The 24,040-nt window shown below is 37.2% G+C and overlaps 1 protein-coding gene across 1 annotated transcript in view; it reads left to right on the top strand.

Moving 5' to 3' along the window:
- Window positions 1-24,040, top strand: part of INVS (inversin) — a 94,229-nt gene that overhangs the window by 6,525 nt on the left and 63,664 nt on the right. Inside the window, exon 3 of the mRNA XM_081150690.1 lies at window positions 7,609-7,775. Within this exon, the coding sequence (XP_081006816.1) occupies window positions 7,609-7,775 (167 nt within the window). The remainder of the gene's footprint in view (window positions 1-7,608; window positions 7,776-24,040) is intronic.

Raw genomic sequence — 24,040 nt, 5'->3', positions numbered from 1 at the left:
TTTATTATTTTAATGAAAAGTATAGTTTTGAAAGGAAACAGAACATGTAGTATGTTGCAGATTAAAAATACACAGGCTCAGTTATACAAATTAACTAATGTGTTACATAATAAAACTTGAAATATTTCTTTTATATCCCCAGAGAAAAATCCTTAAAACAAACAAACAAACAAAAAAATGATATGAAAGCAGTATAAAGCCGATAGATTTATTTATAAATTGGTTCCCTATGTTTTTTCTATCATCTTGTCTCATTACTGACTTTGAGCTGTAACACTGCTCATCTTTAAGAATTCTGCCATTATATCTTCTATGCAAAAATGGTAATACCTTTGCTCTGTGTTATTTCCTAACATTTGTATATTCCTACTAAATTAATAACTGTTTCATCTTTAATTTCAATTTACCTTATATATTCTTTTATGTAGCACATTTCTTTTCTCTAAACTAGTAACATAGTACTACAGATGAATTATGTTTTTCTTTCATCTTTGCTCACCAACTGTTCAGTGAATTCATTCACTTTAGCATTTTCTATTTTCCCTTCTCTGTTTCCATGGAGAAGTATGTCAGTGATGTGTTTGCCTCCATGGAAACAGATGAGCATCTCTTTCTACATACACAGCTAATTAAATCAAACACTTTCTGTGCTGCCCAGTATCCCGGAGGAGGATTGAAGAGGCTTTCCCTGAGTGAGACATCATTTTAGTAGCAATTTTTGGTGTTTAACCTAATGCAATGGATCAATGTTTTAACTTAACTCATTACATCCTAGATTCAGATGAATTAGAGCTCTGTCCTGGGCCCTAAAAGCATAAACATACATAGCAAAATCCTTATATGCTATGGTTATCATTTATAGATATGTAGCTTTCTCTCATAACATCAAACTCAAATAATTTGAATAAATACCAGAGATATACTTGATAATGGAATTTCTTAGATCCATTTTAATACTATACGATGTAATGTAGTACAAAGGACATGAATTCTCAAGTCAGATAAACCTGAGTTTTGAGTTCTGGCTTTGTCATTTATTAGCTGTATTATGTTAGCTAAACCGCTTAATGTTTTTGAGCTGAAGTCTCCTTATCTGTAAACTATAGATTATAATAACCTGCTTCTGTGAGAATTAAATGGGATAATAACTGTAAAACATACAGGATGTTTATAGTTAATATTACTCTATTGTATATTTGAAAGTTTCTAAGAGATTGTATCTTAAAAGTTCTCATGACAAGGAAAAAAATTGTAACTGTGTGGTGATGCAACAAAGAATAATACTGTTTTCTTTGTGAAAACCAAACTAAATCATTTGTAAATATGGACAGTGTGTCAAGATTGATATTGTCGTTGTTAATAGTGTTTGGGGTGGTTGACAGTGGTTAAGTGACCAGGAAGCACCATTCTGATTCTACCACAATGTTTCCCCCTGTCCATGTTCTGAGCAAGTATGAGTTTCTCTGAATCATTTTCTCTCTGTTTATGACATCTCCCAACACAGTAGTTAGGTATGGCAAGGAGCCTCATAAGTGGTAGAGTAGTGGCATTATTTCAGGATATTTCTTCCTTTACCTCAACCATGACCTTAAATGTTAGCACTCACTAAATGTTTTATAAATGCCTTCTTAATACATATGCGTATATCAGTGTACTTACATGTATATGCATCCATACTAGTAATAGTAATAAAATTAGCCAACATTTACAAAAGTATGTCATATATGCCAGGCACTGTATTAAGTGTTAGCAACTCATTAACTCATTTAATAGTGAAGCACTACAAGGAATTTTGGGTTCCGTTACTATCTCCATTTTATATGTGAAGATACTGAGACATAGAGAGATTAAGTACCTTCTCTAACAAGCAGCAGAACTAAGATTGAAGCCTGGAAGTCTAATTCCAAAATGCATGCTTTTAAATACTATACTGTGGCCCTATTCCTGCAGACACATGCACATTCATATGTATGAATGCAGAAGAAAGAGAGAGACAAGAAAGAAAACCAATTAGGTCTACACCTGATCAATGAACTTCGTGGTTATCTAGACTGGATTTTTCTTACTTTTTTTTCTTGCACCACAGGCCCTTTTGGCAATCTGGTAAAGCTCATTGCCCTTCTCAGAACTGTTTTTAAGAGCTTAAATATATAAGAATCCAAAGAAAATCAGTTATATTGAAATATAGTTTATCAAAGTATTTTTACATTATCACATAGAAATATACCTATAATCACTTTTTATTAACACATTAAATAGCATGGTCTAGTGGCAAATCTAACAACTATGACAACTTCACAATAGCAATAAGTGTAAATGATATATTAAGATACCACAACAATTATAATGAGGTAATGTATAAAAATATTTTTTAAGATTTCGAGTGTCCTCAAAATATAGGTTATTCTCATTTTATATGTGAGCACACTGAGATTTAGAAGTTAAGAGATTTAGTTGCAGGGCTATTAACCATAAAGTTGAGAGCCAAACCCAATCTTTTGATTATGAATCCAAGCTTCTTTCCACTGTTCCTACGTTGCCTTGATAACAATAAGAAGATATTTTTTAAATGCCTTCTCAAGACTGAGAGTACAAAAGAGGTGACACAGGAAGTAGAAGAAAGCACATGAAGTGCATCTCTGATGCCACAGTGGTAACATTTCAGACCAAGCAAATGAGATGTCAGTAGAGAATGCTGGTTCTGCTTTTGTTGGAGTATATGGCACCATCACTAGTGTGTGGACTGGCACAACTGTCATTACAAGTGACAGGCATTTGCTCTGACTGCTAGAGCTGGAGCTCTGGTGTCTGCACGTAAGAGCCCATTAACCATACAGATTCCTGTGCTCCAACCAGCCCTAAAATAGCTGAGTGCGACAGAGCAGTGGCTTTGCAGTCATGGTTCCAGCTCAGCTTTCTGAGCAGTGTTCCGGCCCAGCACCTGCAGAATGCCAGCCCCAGTTAAGCAGGCACCCATTGGCCATGGATTAGAGGCTGTCTCTACAGTCGTCAGAATAATGAAAACAACACAGCACACTAGCCAGCTGCTTTCTTTATTAGCGTCCCGGACAGGAACTCAGATGTAAGTGCCTGTCATCTAGTGCATGTCAGTTTACACCACAAGCCCTATGTTTGTACAGCCTGTCACAGTTACCAAACACTTCCACACAATAAGTCATTTCACTCAAACATCAAAATAAACTGTTGTGTAGGCTGGGCAGGTATTGGCTGAATCTTATAATTGAGGAAACTAAGGAAGGTGGGAGGGTAGGCAGGTAAAGGCACAGGCCTCTCAGTTAGCCAGGAAGCTCAGAACCTGACGGGACCCTTGCTACTTAGAAGCTAGCCAGGACGCCACCGTCCTCTAAAGCAACTCAGAACAGGACCAAAGTGAGACTGAATGCTCCTTTTCTAATCACGAATAAGGGTTACATGCCTTCTGTTTCCCCAGATACACAAATTTTGCCTTACAGGCACTACTTACTGAATAGGTGACATAACCCAATTAAACCTCTGGTGGGAAGCATAAAGAACCAGTTATGCAAAACAAAGTATGCCAAGGATTGAAGAGAGGGCTGAAACTTCCCTGTTTTCACAGCAGACTTGGGAAGAGCATAGTAACTGGCCTAAAGTTCTATGTCCTGGTAGAAAGTTACCTATTAACCCCATGGTGCTGATCTCCCTTTGGCCCTGAGAAGCTTAATCAGTTAGGACTATCCCAGTAGGTGACGATTGCCTCCATTTCTCAACATTGGTACATGTGACCACAGTTCCTGAATCCACTCCCTTACTAAAGCCTCCGAGGAGGAGTCTCACTCTAGGGCAGTGAGAGCGTGAATTGCCACCTTTTGGCTAACGCTAGGTAGTACTGTCTGCTTAACACTAACAAGGAAGATGCTGGTAGAGTCGTTTAATTGTGAAAGACAACTGGAGACTAGCCTTAGTCCCACATATTGTTAGTGTCATTTTGACTCCAGAAGGGCTCAAACAATAAAAGGAACAAGCTCTACCTACAATACATTTTAGTTTTATAAATGAGTTTGGGTTTAAATGAGTCCTTGTCTGTACACACAATGATAGAATCTCTGGAATCTTCCAGATTAGATGTTGGAGGGCCTTCTGGACAAAATAGTACCTCAGACAGTTTTACCGTAACTCAGAAGACTTGTGCACAGCGGCTTCTGTTATCACATAGGTTGGATCAAATGCAGAAAACTTGCCTCTATCTGAAAACCAAGATTTTTTTTTTTTAAATCCTTACTTAAGGATATTTTTTCCATTGCTTTTCAGAGAGAGTGGAGGGGGAGAGAGAGAGAAACATCAATGTGAGAGAGACACATTGATTGGTTGCCTCCTGCTCGCCCACCGACCAGGGCCAGGGATGGAGCCTGCAATTGAGGCACATGCCCTTGGCCGGGATCAAACCCAGGACCCTTCAGTCCGCAGGCCGATGCTCTAACCACTGAGAAAACCGGCTAGGGCTGATAGCAAAGATTCTGAAAAAGAACACCTGCTTCCCCCGAAGGCAATCTGAATATATTTGTAAGGCTCTTTTAAATTTCCAGAGCCATGACCTTTCTTGCTTTATTACCAGTGTACATGGAAACATGGATTAGCAAAGTGAATTATCTGAAATCTATAAAGTACTTCTGGGTCCCAGTATGTCCAAGATTTAAATATATATTGAAATATTTAGAACTAAAACAGGCACAAAACAACTCAGACAGAACTGCAACACTTTCTTTTTCTTCATCTACCGTTTATATTTCCACAAAGGCAATATTTCGTTTGGTCAGTTTTCTTCCCCCATGAGCAGAGTTCAAAACACTTTACTCTTATTTTTTTTGCCAATCCTCACCCGAGGATTTTTTCTACTAATTTTCAGAGAGAGTGGAAGGGAGATGGGAGGGAGAAAGAGAGAGACACACATGGATTGGTTGCCTGCCACATGCGCCCAGACGGAGGCTGGGCATCAAACCTGCAGCCCAGGTATCTGTCCTTGACCAGGCATCAAACCTGTGACCCTTCGATGTGCAGGCTGATGCTCTCACCACTGAACAACTTCAGGGCCAAAACACTTCCAAAGTGACTGGCTTTTCTCCACACCCTCGCCAACACTTGTTTCTTGAGTTGTTGGCGGCAGCCATTCTGACAGGTGTGAGGTGACACCTCACTGTGGTTCTGATTGCATCTCAGATGATTAGTGATGCTGAGCAACTTCTCATGTCTCTTGGCCATCCGTATGTCCTCTTTGGAGGAGCGTCTGGCCAGGTCTTCCGCACACTTTATAATTGGGTTGTTTGCTTTTCTGGTGTTAGGTTGTCTGCATTCTTTATCAATTTTGGATGTTAACCCCTTATCGGATGTGTCATTGACGAGTATCTTTTCCCATCCAGTATGTTGTCTTTTTATTCTGTTGATGGTTTCCCTTAATGTACAAAAGCTTTGTGTAAAGTATGTGATTTTGTAAAGTACCTCTGTGTTGTATATCTGAAGCTAATGCAGAATAACATTGAGTATAAACTGTAACTGAAAAATAAAAATAATAAAGGTAAAATTTCTTAGTTGCCTTGTCTGGGGGGAAAAAGTAACTGGCTTCCCTTACTCTCAACCCTTATGAGCTTGCTCTCAGCTAGTCTGTGAACACCTGGTCATTATCTGTGATGAAAGGAGCAAAATTTTTTCACTTCATGTGCGTGGTAGGAACCATGGTATCTTTTGTTATTGTTCTTGTCAGGTAAAGCTTATTAAGTGTAATTCAGTGAATATTGTAAACTTCTCCCTTGTATTGTACAATGATTAAATTTTAACAAATATATAGGCATGTAATCACCACCATCATCAAGATAAAGAACAGTTCCATCGCACCTCCAAATTCTCATGTGTCCCTTTATAATCAGTACCTCCCCACATCTCAGTCCCTGGAAACCCACCACTTCTCTGTTTTCTGTCCCTGTAGTTTTACATATTCCAGAATGCTGTGTAAGTGAATCAAACAATATGTATCCTTTGAGACTGTTTTTTACTTACTGCATTTGAGATTTTTTTCCATGTTGTTGAGTGGATCAGTAGTAGTTTGTTTTTCTTGTTGAGCAGTATCCCATTGTGTGGATGTACTACAGTTTCCTTTATTGTTCTTCATTTCAGGGACAATTGAGATGCTTCTAGTTTTTAGCAACTATAAATGGAGCGTCCATAAATATACACTTACAGGTTTTTATGTGAACATGTTTTCATGCTTCTATTTCCCCTGAGTGAACACCTAGAAGAGAGATTTTTGGGTCACGTGGTAACCAAATAATAACTAACTTAATAAGAACTTGACCGTTTTCCATAGATTTTTCTAGTTTGATTCCGGTTAGTTTCATACATGAGCTGCCCAGAAGTTGTCCACAACGTCATGTACCTATTTAAAGAATTGCTTTCTTCAGCTTCCTCCTCTCCACAGTACTCCCCACCCTCTAGTTGGGAAGGGGTAAGATACCACTTCATTGCCATCCTTTGCTTAATTTGGGGCACAGTGGTTCATAGGGCTCCTCCCCACTGCAGTACTCAGCAGGAAGGAAAGGAGTGGCCAGTTTCTTTTGTTCTACAGTATGTGCTTTGAGTAGAGCAGGTACAGTCAGAAGAGTTCATTCCTGCAGGGCTACCCGCTTCCCAGTCTTTTGACTGGAAAGAGTAGGCATCGTGAGGAATTTTCTCTGTGCCCATTAGTGTTTCTGCTGGGCTACTCTGGCAGCCAAACTGGCTATGTATAGGAGGCTCACACCCAAAAAAGACTCATGGACACCGACAACCGTATGGCGATTGCTAGAGGGAAGGGGAGGTAGAAGAGGGTGTAGGGGGGTAAATGGTGACAGGAGGAGAGTTGAGTTGGGGTGGTGAACACACAATACAATATACAGATAATGCATTGTAGAATTGTATACCTAAAACCTATATAATTTTATTAACCAATGTCACCCCAATAAGTTCAATAAAAAATAAAAATAAATAAAGATTAAAAAACAACAACAAAAACCTTCAGGGAACGCACCATCAGGTGGTTCCCAGAGTTTCACAGTTCTCTAACCAGTCTCTCTGCTTTTCTCCACCTTTCATGAATTTTCCTGGGGCGTTTAGTTGTAAATAGCAGGAGGATCAGGGTAAATGCACTTGCTTCATATTGTCTGAAACGGAAAACCAACCACAATTCATCTTTGTATCTCTCAAAAACATACCACATTGCCTGGTGTATGGTCTGCACTAAGTATTTGTTGACAAAAGAAGGGAGGGAGTGAGGGAGGAAAATAAGTAGCTTCATATCTCAAAATGTTAATTTAGCATAACATAGTAGTTAAGAATATGACCTTTACAGAGTCAACAGTCATTCTGAATTTTAGCTCCACCACCTACTTTCAGTGTAATGTAAACAAGTTACTTTACTTCTCTGGGTCTCAGTTTCCTATAATATGGGGATAGTAATATCTATCTCATAGGGTCAGTAAAAATGAGATAATGTATTTAATGCATTTAGCACAGTGCTTGATAAACGCTTAGTAAATGTGGTTCCTAGTCCAATTAGTAATAACAACAATGATGAAATATCACTGTTTCTTTTATTCGTAGGAAATGCGGCCCTGAAAGACAAAGAAGATCAGTTTGGGAGAACACCCCTCATGTACTGTGTGTTGGCTGACAGACTGGACTGTGCAGATACTCTCCTGAAGGCAGGAGCAGACGTTAATAAAACTGACCACAGCCGAAGAACAGCCCTCCATCTTGCAGCTCAGAAGGTGAGACATAAAGTCACTTTGAAGTATAAACCTTTTGTGTGGTAGTTGTTACTTGGTTCATGGAACTGTGCAATGGACAGATGATAAAGAAATCACAAGTATATGACTCTTAGTTTCATATGTTTTCTCCACAAATAGTCTTAAAACTGCAGATAGTAAAGCACAGATAACCATCCGTGTGGCTACTTTCACTCATCTAAGTTCCTCGGACAGTAGAGTTCATTTTATGATCTAAGGTTCAGTCAGGGGAAAGGAATCAAAATTATATGTACAATATGATTAAACTATATTAGAAATCAATTTATTCATGGGAAAAAGCAAAGGAAAAACACCCCCACTAAGATGTTAATAATGGTTGGGTTTTAATATTGGGAACATTAGGAGTTTTTGTACTTTGCACTGTTTAAAATTTCTTTTCCTTAATGAGTATTACTTTTACAATAAAAATCTGTAGTCTCTCTTAAAATGAGTGGTATTTAGGGGGCATAAAAGAAATTTATTTTCTGGATATATTTTCAACTTTTAAAAAAATCTAAAACTATATTGCCGTTTCAATGACTTCAGGTTTTTAAAGGCATTGTCAAGAACTCAGATTTTTAGATTTAAACATATCAAAAAATAAAATGGGAAGTTTCAAATTTTTTTAAAGAATTATTTACCCGAAAACTATTTTCCCACCATAAAATTTTGGCCTATAAAATGTATTTCTAGCGCCTGGTATTTTTTGTTGTTGTTGTTATCTTAGACTTATGTATTTTTTTGTGTAAAAAGCAATGAAAATTAGTTAGATCCAACAGAAACTATTAGAGTTATTTCCCATTTAAAAATATGAACCAGATATAGCATATTAATTGAGGGGTTAGAAAAATACCTTTTCATTAGTTGAATATGTAAAAAGAGACTGACATTAAGATATACTACTGATTATGCTAGTTATATGTTAGGTCTGTCAGGTTATTTTCAAAGTTACTGCTCTTGAATTTGCTTTTCATTATAGTAATTTTTTTTAAATCTCATTTTCAATCTCACTTTTAACTACTGCTTGGGTACTTATAACCTTTCACCTAGGCTTGTCAGCTGTTAAAATTATTCATCCATTTAATTTGTTTTCATAAAGTAAACATTTCAGATTGGGAATAGCCCCAGTATTAAGAATTTGATAGATTTTTTTTTTTAATCCTCACACTAGTATATTTTCTCCATTTTTCAGAGAGAGTGGAAGGGAGACAGAGAGGGAAAGAAACATGGATGTGAGAGAGACACATCCATTGATTGGTTTCCTCCCACACATGCCCCGACTGGGGCTGGGAATCGAGCCTGCAACCGATGTACGTGCCCTTGGTCGGAATCGAACCCGGGACCCTTAGTTCACGGGCTGACTCTCTAACCACTGAGCCAAACTGGCTAGGGCTGATAGATTTTTATTTATTTATTGTGATTCATTTAGGTTTAAAACTCAACTTCAAAAATGTAGGTTGTAGGAACCTAACTTAATATCAGTGGATCATGTGGGAAAATGAAGATTGACGCTGATGATCCAACAGGAAGACATTTTTGAGGTGTAATATGAGAAAAGTTCAGAGAAAGGGAGTGCACAGCCAGGCATGCTGGCTTAGCTCTAAGTCTCTTCACAGATGCAGGGCCTTGGGTTTTTTTTTTCGCTTTTGTTTCTCCTTTATTTTTCTGTGTGATTTTTTTAATGTCAAGGAATAAATAGAACTGTGGTTTACATGTCACAATTTACATAGCTGACTTCATAAATAACAAGTTTCATGTTTTTCCAGCTATCTCATAATTATGCATTTCCCCATCTCTGTGTTATAGTTTGTTTTTCCATGTTTGCCAAAAGAAGTAATATATCTTTAGGCTGTACTAGCATTAGTAGAATTTTCAGAATAAGGGTGGTAATAATTATTTAGAACTCTGTCTCTCCAGATCAAACCTGAGTATTGTGTTTGATTTTGTGTTTCATACAAAAACACCGTTATTAAGAAATTAAAGTTTGTATAGATCAAGCAGGAACAAGATGGTGAAGGGCCTAGAAAGAATTTTCAAAGAATAGTTGTAGATGAGATATGTTCCAGGTCTGTAGCACACCTTGCCTCTGAGCAGACACTAGCACAAATTCTCTTTAGAGAAAACATCTTCACCTTAAACTTCTAGGATTCCTTCATATTAAAATAGATCCAACGTGATCTCACAGTGAAACACATGAGGAAGCAATCTACCATGAATGAGAACAAAAACATTAAGCAGATTTATTACATCAAAAACGTTGGCTATTGCCATCATTAAAAACACAATATAAAATAACCATTGATGGTTGTTTTGAAAAAAGATATAGAGATATAAAAGAAGAAATCAGAAAAATGAGCAATCAATAAGAAACTTCCATAACTAGACTTAAGTTCTGACCATGACCACTTATTTTAGAATAACCCATCTGCCAAAAGCATCTCTAAAAACTGAACAAAATACATAAAGTAGATTGTTTGAAGGCACTGAGGACAATCAACATAGGCAGGATCCAAGGAACTGCGATGATGCAGAGAAAGGAATCATGAAATTTGTTCCACATGCAGCCTGCCTGTTTCCTTTAAGGCATTTTCCAAATTGGAATGTGAAGAATACAACCCTAGTAGGAGCTGTAATCTTAGTAGGCTGAGAAACCCAGATCGAGTTTGGAGTTAGCAGTGGCTGGAACTTTAAGGGCAAATCCTGGAGAGAAGGGAACTGTGGAAAAGGAACCCAAAAATCTAGGTACAAATCCCTCACAAATCATTAGCAGGTTTCTAAACTGTGCTTTTATAGGGTGAGGTTCTCAAAACCCAGCAGTAAACAACAGCTGGGACACTGAAGAGCTAAGCAGAGATTGTTTTAAAATGTTTCTATATTTTCTTTCCTATTCAAGTCTTTTATTATATAACAAATAGATTTTTGTGTAGGGATCCATCCATTCTCATTTTAAAACATATGAATAACTAATTTTCTCAGGACAACCTAGCTCACTAATTTTCAGTCATTTAGTATCTGATGTGGGCCCATGCCAGGCTTTTGTACTATATACTTCCTATGCTTTTTTTTTTTTAAATTATATTTTTTAAATGAAGGGTCCTAACTGCTAGGGAGCCAGTTAGGAAGATGAGAGTGGAGGTACATAGAAAGCTATGTAGAGAGAAGTTGGATCCAGGAGATACATTTGTGGAAGTAGATCTGTTCATTCAGTAAATAGTTACCAGTGTCTACTATGTAGTCATGACTATACGCCTAGAGAGATTATTAAAAAATGAGTCACATATGTCTTCTATAACAAATATTGTCAGTACCAATCCCTATTAAACTTCATTTCCCTTTGGTTAATAGCACTTCTCTGATATATCGGATATCAAATATTCTTTTCAAGTATTGCCTATCCTTTTAATTCTGTTAACTGTGAACTCAGAAGTGGGCCCTCTGTGCAATCATCAGTGTTCCTGTATATGTGCATGCACTGTGTTAAAACTGTTACTGTATAACAGGCACTGTGCTGGGCCTTGGAATACAAAGGTGAAAGGCATGATTCCTGCTCTTAAGTTGTTTACGAAAATCGTGGGTAAGATATTAAGTGATAATTAAGGCTGGCCTATCTATTTTGCAATACCTAAGTGTTTTATAAGATAAACAGTCATTGTTGTTATTATTGACCTGTAAATAGTCATTGTTATTATTATTGACCTGAAGGGCAGCCATTCTCGTATGTTATTTGTTATGTTTTTGCTTTTTTGTGATATTGAACCATATTATGTTATCTTTCTCGAGGCTGGTTAATAGGGAAAACTCATGTTCCCATGGTGTTTTGTTCTTGTCTCTACCAGAGCCCCATTATCTTGTACTGTAATTATTGCTTACTCGTCTCTCCCCCACTAGATTAGAGCTCCAGGCAAGAATCTTGTTTTATTTATTTTTGAATCCCCCAGAATCTAACTCAGTGTCTGACATGTCTTGGTTGAATGAATGAATATATATTGTGTTACTTATATAGAAAGTCATTATTAATATAAATGCTGGACATTTTGTTTATTAGAAACATTTATCCACTTTCAAAATACATATACGGGAAAAACTTATTGAACTGTGGTGATTGGCTTCGTTATTTTGACACATATTCACTTCTCTGGAAACAAATTGCTATTAGTCCAAGCAGCTAAGGAAATGGTACCCATGAGAATAAAATTAATCTCAATATACTGAACATCTGTACCTAATTTGTTTTTCATTTAGCACCCTCAGTTTAATCCAAGAAAGCAATCAGTCATACCTTTTCTGGGTTTCTCACAAGAAATATCTAATTGTTAAAAAATGTTTTGCTCCAGGGAAGCTACTCTTTCTCTGACTTCCACAGATACATTTATTTGTTAATAAGGATAAAAAAGCTTTAGCAGTCTTACTAAATGTTCATAGTTATGCATTTTTAATCTTCCAGGAGGTTATTAATATGGCTTCAAAAAGATTAAGAGTACCCACTTTGAAAAATTATATCATGTTAAACACAAAAATTAAAGAAACTTCAGGTTATGGTTGTGTTGTTGTTGTTGTTGTTTTCTTTTTAAAATCAAAGAGAATTCTTTATTCACCAATGAAAACTGAATATTAATTTTCAGTTTTCAAAATATATTGTTTCCTTGTTAATGATTTACAAAAAGTAAAGGAGAAGAGTAGAATACCTCTGAAACTTTTCAGGAAAACTTAATACAGTATTAGGTTTCCTTATTTTACACACACTCACACTTACCACATATATACCAAACAATCCACTGCCTGGGGCCCTTCAAGTCTATCCCTGTATTCCCCCTCAGTATATATACGCCTACCATAAGCACTTATCTACCACTATTTTTTTAAAATATGTTTTTATCGATTTTTTAGAGAGACAGGAAGGCAGAGGGATAGAGAAATAGAAACATCCATATCAGAAAAACATTGATCACCTGCCTCCTGCACGCCCCCTACTGGGAATCGAGCCCAAAACCAGGGCATGTGCCCTGACTCAGAATTGAACCAGTGACCTCTTAGTTCATGGGCCCAGCAGTCACTGAGCCACACTGTCTGGGCTTACCTACCACTATTAATCATAGATTTCACTTATCTATATTTCACCCCCACTAATGCTATATAAGGGAAGAAGTCATATCTTATTTGATTTTATAGTTCCGGTCTTAACACAGCTCTTGCCATTTAATGCTCAGTTAATGTTTCTTTAATGAATACATGAATGAAAGGATGAATCAATCAATCAATAAATGTGAACATCAGATACATTTATCACAAATGGTATGGTCTTAAAAATGTTGAAGTTTGAATTAATAGTTATATCTCTTTCTTTTCATTGTCAACCCCATCCTCTTATAATTTTGTAAGTAGGATTTTTACAAGACTCTACGAGCTTAATTTCTCAATAAATATCACTTTTGTATGACTCAATTTCTTCATCTATAAAATAGGATAATTCTTTTCCCTATCTGCCGTATAGAAAAGATGAGTACTTAGATATAATGCTTTCTGCTTGGTGGAGAAATATGCTAAGAGTGGAAGTTATCAATATTACTGCTACTAATCATACTGCAACTGGTGTAAACATCAGATTGCTCTTTAGGAATCAATAGATGCCAGAGATAGAAGGTTCCTTCAGTATCTTCTAGTCTAGTTCATCGTTGGGTGAGGAGATTGAGTCAGTTCTCCTTTCAGTTCTCTTATTAATTATTCATCATTCCTTTTGCATATGCCTGAATGTACTTTGTTCTGATTTTTGAATTAATTATTTTAAGCTTATAGATAAGAATAGAAAAAAACACAAGAAACACTAAGGTACGTAATTCCCAGAAGAGATAAAACTGAATTTTAAAATTTTCTGCTTCTGATTTTTTAAAATGAAATAAAATTAACCTCCAAAATCCCATTCCCCTCTTTTTCTACCTCTTCAGCATATCTTAATTTTTGTGGCTTCAATTCCCATGTATATCTTTCAACATACACACCCATAAAAATATTATTTTACATTCTTAAAACCTTTATGTAAATGGTAATATACTATGTGTCACTCCCTAACTTGCTTTTTTGACTTAACATCATGTTTTTGAGATTTATTCATGTTGAATCATGTAGTCCTAATTCACAAAAAATTATATCCAAATGCCTAAAAGACACATGAAAAGGTCTTCAACATCATTATTAATTAGGGAAATACAAACTAAAGCCACAATAAAATACCACTATACAGCCATTTGAATGTTTAAAATGAAAAAGTCTGACAGTACCAGTTGGTGGCGAAGATATGGAACAACTGGAACTCTCAAATATTTTTGGTGAGAATGTAAATTGGTGCATCCATTCTGGAAAACTGAATATATCTATGAAGGCAAAACACACACACACACACACAATATCACTCAACTCATACCCTAACCCTGGTAATACCTAAAAGAATAAGTGTTTCTTTTCACCAAAAGACACATGTGAGAATGTACATAACTTTATTTATAATAGCAAACATTTTTAATAGCACAGAAAACCCAATACCTATCAACAGTAAAATGGGTAAATAAAGTGTGATGTATGCATTCCTACAATGGAATAATACACAATAAAAAAGGATGAACTACTGATACATTCAACCACAAGGATGAATTTCCTGGACATCGCGTTAAGTGAAAGAAGTCAGACACATATGCTATTTAGATGAATTTCAGAAACAGGCAAAACTATATGGTGATTCAGATCAAATCCGTGGTTACTCGGGGATAGGCACTGACTGAGAGGGGGCATGAGGAAGTGTTCAGGGCTGCTGGAAATGTTCTATATCTTGATCTGCAGGTTGGTTACATAAAAATTTCTCAATCTGTATACTTGAGAATTATGTGCTATATTGTATGTATGTTATACCTCAATAAAAAAATTATTATAAAGAATGGTAAGATGGCCAAAACTTGGTGACCATGATTTGTAGGTAGGATAAGAGAGAATTGAATCAAGAATGGTTTCTAGTCTAGGCTTTTAAGCACTCGGGTCATGCTTCCCCAGCCTTTGCCTCAGGAGCTGTATGAAAGCATGTGTCTGTGCTCTAACCCAGTGGTTCTCAAACTTGAGCATGGGTCAAAATCACCTAGAGGTGTTCAGTGGGTGCTTCCAGGCTTTCCTGTGGCTGTGTTCACTCAGTGCATTTAAAAACAATTTAATAAGTATACATTGTACCACAAACTGTGTAGCCAGGGATATCTGAAGAGTAAGCACATGAGATTTTAGCTGTTGTGTGCTTCTAAAAGAAAGCACCAGAAGACATTTGCAATGCCATTACTTAGTAACATAGGAAAGTCTGAGTGGATAAACTGCTTATGTTCAGCAATCTCATTGGTCTCTCAGGAAATCTCTGGACTGAGATGGGTGATGTCAGGTAGACAGCCCTTGCAATTTAGCTCTTTGACTTCAACCCTAGCTAGGCTGCCTTTTCCAGGTAGGCTGAGTCCTAGTCTAAAGAATCTTTGTTTCATTACATTCCAACTTTGGAGGTCTCCAAACTAGCATCAGGTTTGTTCCCTTCTGAGTATTTAGAAACTATCTCTAAAGCTATCCTCTGTTTTTCCAGTTTAGGAACCCATTTCAAATACATAGGCTCTTACATTCAAATGAGTGTTCCAACCAAAATCGGAGTTGGTCTGTTTCTAAACAAATCTTAGCATTGAAATAAAAGCCCGTCTGTCCTTTAATACTTTGATCATACTTAACGTACTTCTACTTGCGTGGATGACATTTATAGTCACAAGGAACAACATATCAACAAATCTTGATTGAAATCACTACTTTGAATTTTTCTAATGTAGCTCAAGTAAGGAAAAAATCTATTTACTTTCATAGTCACTTCATGGCAGTTAGAATAGTTGAATTTTCTATTATTTATATAAGTAAACTGAGGTCAGGCTTGAGTTCTTGAAGGCCACTTTGTCACCTGTAGAGTCAGAAGTCACCTTGCTTTTTTCATTCCCAGCTCAGAGAGCCTGATGAGGCGTCACTGAAGGAGAACTTACATGCTCTTCTGAGGCTCACTTTCTCAGACTTCTGGTTCTCTGTCCTGGAGTCTTTCCCAAATCCAAATCCAGTTTCCTGGTCAGAATCCCAAACAAGTACCTAAGGATTTCTTTCTCATGGCCGGATTCAGAATTTGAGCTGAGAGCTTCTCCTTTAGGTTCAGTGTTTTTTCTTTCTGTTATAATGCCTCTCAACCACAGTAGAGCAGTCTCACAGGTTGCATTTTAAAATCTGTGTGTCTTGCAGAATTTTGTTTTTAACATGATCATATTTCTTACAACCATATTCATTTTCTAATCATCTTTATCTCTTCACTGACCCCCACTTTTACCAAGTCATGAAAACACAAGCATCTGCTTTCTGTGAATAGGTTAGAGATCCCCATAAGCCCAGATTCCCATGGAAACCAATCAAAAGCTAAAAGGAAAAGAGTATATATTGAATTTCTCTGAGACCTACAGCTTGTTTTTCATTAGAGTCATGCTGATTTCTTTTAAACTCTGGGCACTGGCCAGTGAATATTTTCACAGCTAATAAAAAGGGATTTCAGATCCATTCACTTTCATTTAAACTTTTAAAAATTAATTTTGTCTATAACATTGTGGGGGAGGAACAAAATTTTCTCTACCCTTCTAGGTTCTTCTGCCTGATCTAGGAATTAAATCTATGTGAGACAGGTTAACAAGAGAAAATAACCAAATTTGATTACATATGTATGGGAAACCCACATTCATGAGAGAGTCAGAGATCCCACATACATGCAAGGTTCAGAGACAGAAAGTTAAAATGAGGTATACCTGGCATTCTGAGCTAAGGATGAGGTAAGGCACCGTGAGGCCACAGAGGGGAGGAAGGTCATTTGCAGGATTAGAGCAGATGTTCAGTAATTAGAAGTTTGCCCTGACATGTAGATAAATCATAAAATGTTATTTCTGGTAATAACTCTTATTATAGGCAAGGCCCCAAATTTAAATTCTTTAAGGAAAAGGTAAAAATTTCTCATGAGCTCACAGGGTCTTCATTGCCTTTAGCTCACAATAATTCACATACCGAAGTGGCACATGTTGGGGAGGCCTGCTCTGAACCCCTTCAACATCAGTGCCAAAGAAAAGTTGAGCATTCATTTGCTAATTACCATCTTATGGCATAACACCATATTTTTTCATGTAATTTCCTCTTTTTTTTCCTTTCTATTCATGTTTTACTATTGTAAAGAGAGGAAGAGGGAATCAGGGGGCCTACTAATCCTACAGTGTAAATTTTGTCAGGCCCTGGGCACATTTTCCTCATGACCCATCATAGGGCCCTTTATACCTCCTCTGACTGCTAAGCTTTTACAAAGCCCAAATAATCACCTACTGATATGGTAACAGGAATATAACCGAAGTGCCAAAGCAAGGAAGGTCAGGAATGCCAGGGAAGAGGCAACTGGGGAGAACGGGTTGTAAACCTGAATAAGGAATGAAAATCGCCCTCACTGGGATGTCTGCATTTGAAGCAAGACTTGAAGGAGGTGAGGAAGTTAGTCACGCAAATGGTTGAGGGAAGAACTTTCTCTTTCCTGGCAGAAGGAACAGTCAGAATGGACACCTTAAAGTGGGAGCAATGCTGCCTGGAAGGTTTGGGGAGCTGCAAGGAGGCTCACGTGGTTATACGGAGTGAGCAAGGAGAGAGCACTTGGTGATGAGCACATGAAAGAAAAGGTCACCAGATCCTGCAGCGCCCTGTGGCCATTGTCAGGGACAGGCTTTTACTCTGAATGTGATGAGGACGCATTGGAAGGTTCTAAGCAAAGGAGTGACGTGATCTGATGTATATCTTAGTAAAATAATTGTTCTGGCCAAGTGAAGGAACTTCCTCCAGTTTAACTCTGTCTATTCCTCCTTCTTATAATAGCTTTCAAGTCTCCCTCCCATCCTAATCCCTTTTACGTGTATCACATAGTTGCCTAAATTCCCCTGAAATAAGACACCTGGAGTAGAATACAGTGTTGGTCTGATGACCATTAACATTTTGGCACCAATTACAATTGATTTATGTTTAGGGTTTTTCAAATAAAATCCCTAAAATCTGCTTTGTATTTAATACTGCTTAAACTAATCCTGTATTCATATAGCTGTGGTTATAGTTTGTGAATATCTCTGTGTTTAACTCTCTTCCATTAGTTCTTTACTCAAAAGTCACTTTTAGTGAAGCCTTCCTGGCTATCCTATTGAATACCCCCTAACTTCACACATTTTATTATCTCTATTTCTTTTTCCATAGCACATAACACTATCTAAAATACTACATTTTTTTATACTAAATACTTATTTACTTTATTTAGTGTCTTTTACCCCATTACACTGTAAACTCCATGAATTCAGGGATTTTTTGTCTGATTTTTTCACTGCTTTCTCCCCATTGCCTAGAACAGTGTCTTGTACATGATTGAGGGTCAAACAACATTCATTAAATGAATGAGTATACCTCTAACGTTATAGCTCTGTTAATTTCCCAGGTAGTCCAGTATTTCTTTCATTCGGCATGTATTCTTGACTAAAAAGAAGTGATGATATTCCAGTTGTCTACTATTAGATGTTTTTTAGAAGGAAGAATAGCTCTGCTTTGCTATCGCTCTTTTTTGTATACAACCCTCCGCCCTCAGCCCAACAACTCGTGTGTATTCTTCAGAGAATACTTCCTCTCTTGAGACTGTATATTTCCTTTTCTTTTTTTCCTCCTGGTTAAAGAGCCACAGACTGTCCACTGGAAAGTAAGTCAGTGCAGCCTAGTGGAGAGCATCCGCCTGAGCATTTGCATCTCCAGAATGTTTGTATTGACAAATGGCAGTCAGTTATTGACATTTATGTCCCTTGGTGATACTTCAATTGGCTTATCTTTGCTGGTCAAATGCCTTAATTGTTCTGGCCTTTAATTCAGTCAAAGTTGGAGCTAGATCAGAGGGGAAAGCGAAGGAGCAAGTCTCACAGAACATCAAACTTGAGCTAGGAGGCTGCTGGCAGCGATCAGCTTGTCATAATGTTATGATTTGTTCATTTTTATACCATTTATTAGCCTTTACTTGTTGTGCCATTTGGCCTCCAAGGCAGATAAAGTGCTGTCTAATTTGGTAGGTTTGCTTCTGTCAGAGCAGCCCCGACAGGGAAGGTGTTAGCTGCAGTGACAAATAATCAATAGCTGTCGTTGTCATGAGGAACGTGAGCAGTTGGGCCTTTCATCTGGAGGATTAGAGGTCTAATTGGATTGAGAATAGGGAGGGTGGGCTGTTGGGTAACCCTGTCAGCCTTGTGAAGCTGTCAAATGCCGGCCTTATTCATGGTGAAGGGAATGAGGAACCATGTGCTTTCAGAACTGAGGAGGGAGGCAAGCGAAAGCCCTTTATACAAAGGGAAGATCCTGAAGTCCACTCAGCTAGAATATGCTCCCTGTTTTATTTAGTTAGATATCCCTTTGGATGATAAACCTGTACAACCTTAAATGATATCTTCGAGCCTGAATGTGCAAGACACATACATCATACACACAATACAAACCCAGTGTTCTGTAAACCATCAGTTGGGCAGATGTGGTTGATAGTGGTATTCAAAGCTTTTATGTACAAATTGACTTTATTTTAAAACAATTAGAAATATGTCTTGCTTATAGAACAATTTCAAGTACAGTACACAAACTTTTTCCTCCTGAGCCATTTGAGAGTGAATTGCTGACCTGTTGCCTCACTACTCCCAAATTTCTAGAAACAAGGACATTCCTCAACCTTACCACAATATGACCATCAAAATCAAGTAATTAACATTGATGCACAACTACTATCTAATCCTCAGGCTACATTATTATCCCAATAATATCCTAAAGGATTAAGTTCAAAATCACACATCACATTTAGTTTTCAAGTTTCTTTAGTCTCTTTCAACCTGGAAAATTTTCTAATCTCTCCTCAACTTTAATGGCGTTGACATATTTGAAGATTACAGGCTAGATAAAAGTCCCTTGATTTGGGTTTGTTAGATATGTTCTCATAATTAGATTTATGTTATTCCTTTTGGCAGAGATAAAGAAGTGATGCTGTGTCCTTCTCATTGAGTCCTATCAGGTGTCACAGAATTTCGATTTTTCCCATTCCTGGAGATGTTCACTTGCTCACTTAAGAGAGTGTTTGCTTTTCTCTGCTGTAGAGGTACTTTCATCTGTGTAATTAATAAATATTTTGTGGGAGGTACTTTGAAACTCTGTAAATATCGTATTGTCTACTTTATCTGATATTAATGTAGCCACCCCAACTTTCTTATGATTATTATTTAAAGCATAAGCTTTTCCATCATATTACTTTCAACTTATCTGTGTCTTTATATTTAAAGTACACCTCTTGTAGACAGCATGAGGTTGAGTGTTGCACTTTTTCCCCCCACCTAGTCTGACAATATCTGCATTTTAGTTGGAATGTTAGTCCATTTCTATTTAATGAATTATTGATATGGTTGCATTTCAGTCTTCCATTTTATTTTATTTTCTGCTTGAGCTGCCCCTTTTTGTTCTTCTCAACCTGTTTTCCTGCTTTTTTTTGGATTAATGAAATATTTTTTAATTTAAAAATTTTTAGCTATACCTATGTATTATTTTTAAGAGGTTGCTATAGGGCTGAAAATATGCATTTTTTACTTACCACATTGGAATATTGTACTATTTCTCATAAAACATAAGTTAAATATGTCATTCCATTGTCTTCTGTCCTCCATTGTTTCTGATACACTATCATTCCTCTCCTTCCCATGTGTGTAATGGTTGGTCATTTGTTTGTTTTTCTAGTTTCTTTCAATATTTTCTTTTTTAGCTTTGGTTTTTATCAGTAAAACCAAAAGTAAAAGTCCATGCAATGATTGTTACATTTCAGACATTGTACTTTTCAGTTCTAGAATTTTAGTTGGTTCTTTTTATAGTTTTGTTCTCTTTGCTGAGATTTCCTCATCTGTGTAGTCATTATGACCATCTTTTCTCCTACAGCTGCTCTAAAGTTCTGTGCACTAACATCTGAATCATCTTGAAGTCTATTTATATTATTTTTTCTCTTAATACTGAGTCCTATTTTTCTGATTCTTTCCATGTGTGGTAAGTTTTTATTGTATACTCAGAATTTTGGATGATACATTGTAGGGACTTTTTATTCTCTTATCCTCTAAAGAGTGTTGATTTTTTTGTTTGTTTGTTTTATCTGGCAGTTAAAAATGGCTACTCACACTGAACCTGTTGAGTGTTTCAAAGTCTTTAGTTGAATCTCTTAGACCTGTCCATAGTCCAAAAAAAAACTATACTTTTAATGCCTGGCTCTTCTGGGATTCCAGTGAAAAGCCTGAGCTGTGAACCAAGCCCTCTAACTAGGTGGGACTCAAACTCCAAATTCTATCTCCTTTGTGTTGGGTAATAGCTGAAGTCTCTGCCAGCTTTTTCACCTTCCATTTGTTGGTTTCTGCAGAACCCATGCCTTTGCAGTCCAGGGGTCAGCCAAGGATTTATGAGGAATCTCTACGCATTTGAGGTTGCCCTCTTTTGGGCTCATTTTTCCGTCCTTTATTCCATCATTCTAACCCAGTCTACTATAATCTATTTTCTAACTAAATGAAGTGGTCTATTACTCTTTCTGATTCGAGTCATTTTCCTCTTCAAACCATTCTCATGCGACAGCCAGACTTCATTCACTCATTTACCCATTTACTCATTTGTCAAATAGTTGATGATTACTCACCCAAAAGACGATACTGTCAAGCAGCCAAGCTGTTATAGCTGTTAGGTTGGCTTGCCACGTAGATTCAGCTGGTAAAGAGAACACAAGACCAAATTTTTTAGATAGTATATTACTCACAGTACAGCAAACATCATGAGCTTTGTGTTTGCATTGGTTTTCCTTTCCCCCAAATCCTGAGGGGGAGATGGGGAAGCAGGTTCAGGTAAGTGCGGCACAGGCAGTGAGTCTGAGTCACACCTGAGGAAACCTGAGTTTAGAAAACCCTCAATCTTACATTAGGGCTTTGAGCAACCAGGCCCAACCTTTGTCCCCAAGTGAGACATTATTTTTATTATTCTGGTCAGTAAACAAGTCTATCTCCTGACCTGAAGGGAAATACTATCTCTAGCTTTCAAGGCCCCTTACTATGCAGATATCCTTAAAAAGATGGTCAAGTTACTAGACATGTAGAAACACTGTGGAGAATGTGTTCCAAGAAGTACAAGGACCAAAGTACAAAGCTTTGGTGAAGCTTTGAGAATGATTTCAGAGATTACAGAAATGTGTCCCTCTGTCCAAGTCCCTTTATCTTTCTCCTTCCTATCTGTAAAGGAAATCTCAACTGCATGCTAATTTTATCAGGTTAAATTTTTACACAGATTTTAAATCCCACAACAAGATAGAGGGCTGAAAGTCAGAATTACCATGGAAGTCTTGGACTTAACTAAACTGGAAAGGTGTGGTCTACAAAAGTATTACCTGTTTATAATTAGCCCTTTATTAATACTTTGAGCAACTAACCAAAGGAATTGAGTTAGTTTTTATCAGAAGAGGGAGAGACTAGAGATATACACCATAATTCTAGCTGCAAGGACCTTATACTAAAAATAGGAGAATGGGCCTATCCTTGAAGAGCAATCTTATAAGACAGTGTTGTGTGTAAGTGCTTCTTAGCTGGGAGCAATCATCAAGGGAAGCTTTCATGGAGCATTTCAGTTTCCATTCTTCCTCCCAGATGTTGACAAGCAGTGATTACATCAGCTTTTTTATTCTGACTTACTGGCGCAGCCACAAATATGCACTGAATAGCCACAGTGGTGGCTTTGCATTGTTCAGGAAGTCATTCCTCAAAGCCTAGCTAGCTAGAGTTGTTCCAATTATGTTATAGGCACATAATTCCCTGTGTTAAAGTCCTTCCTGCCTAAAATACCTGAGATAGCTACTGTTTTTTGTACTGAACCTGACTAATACAGGATAGAATTGAAATTTCAGGTGGGCCTTAATGGAATGGTCAGACTCAGACAAAGAATGGGAATGGGAGTAGAATTTCAGGCAGAGGAGGGATAGAGTGAGCAAAGACTGAAAGGCAGAAATGGCCATGGCAATTTTTAGAAACATTGAGGAAGTTGATTACAAAGGAGAACGAGAGATGGATTAGGGTTTTCTGTCCTACAAATTTATTTCTTTCCTATCTAATTCTAATTATTTTCATTTCCCTTTTACTATTTCACACTTTGTTTCTTTCTCTCTCTTCCCTGTTCTTTGTTTCCCCATATCGCTTGTCTATAGCTTAACCCTTCCGGTAGAATCTATAGACATTGCTTCCTCATTTTGGTGGCCTTCAGAATCAAAGAAGTTGCTACATGTCCCAGGTTTTGTCCTTTCCATTGAATATTCCACTCTTATTTCAGCAGAGTTATTCTTGAACTGGCTCTATTACTGAGCAGACTCATTCATAAATTTAGTCTCCTTGGACTAACTCGATTTATTGTGGGCTACCAGAAATCCACCTCAGATGTGCATGACTGCTCTTGGAAGCTCTGAGCTTTACGGCCCTGTTTGCTGCCACCTGTTTCCAACCAGAGCAATATCTTATCTGTTGGCAGAGGAGGGTTAAGGATGTGAGTGGGAGTTTGAGCGTGAAAGTAATGTGATGGGATTGAGCAGAGTGAAGGCAAGGCATGTTGGAGGTAATAAGAGAAGTACTTCACCATGGCAGTAGGCAAATTAAATCTCCTAAGGTACAAAACTTAAAGTCCAATAAATATTTGATGTTTAGCACCTATAGCTTTTGGTGAGCCATTGTGAAATACCCACTCGTTACTTTTGATAGTGTCATTTGAAAGGAGGCCTGATTGGTAAGAATCTCTGCCTCAGGTATCTGGGGGATTTTTGTAATTTTTTTGTAATTTTGTTTTCCTGCCACATTTTCTGGCATTTAGTCTCAATGTTTTATATTACTCATTATATCCTGTAGTTGGACTTGTTTTTATCTGTAGTCTCAAGTAACTTTCTCCTTGGCTTTGTGAGAAATTTTTTTTTAAGCAGTTTCCCAAATTTATTCCATCCAAGAAAAATAAGATTAGGCATTAAGCAGCTCTGTGTTTCTTATAAAAAACACACACACAATACAAATTATAAAAAGCTTACAAGGACCTTAAAAGTTATTCTGTGCAGTGTTTTCCAAAGCTTCTTTCCTAGAACA

This window comes from Miniopterus schreibersii, assembly GCF_964146895.1.
Source record: "Miniopterus schreibersii genome assembly, chromosome: 11".
In the NCBI taxonomy this organism is placed as follows: Eukaryota; Metazoa; Chordata; class Mammalia; order Chiroptera; family Miniopteridae; genus Miniopterus; species Miniopterus schreibersii.
This window is presented reverse-complemented; position numbering and strand designations above follow the sequence as displayed.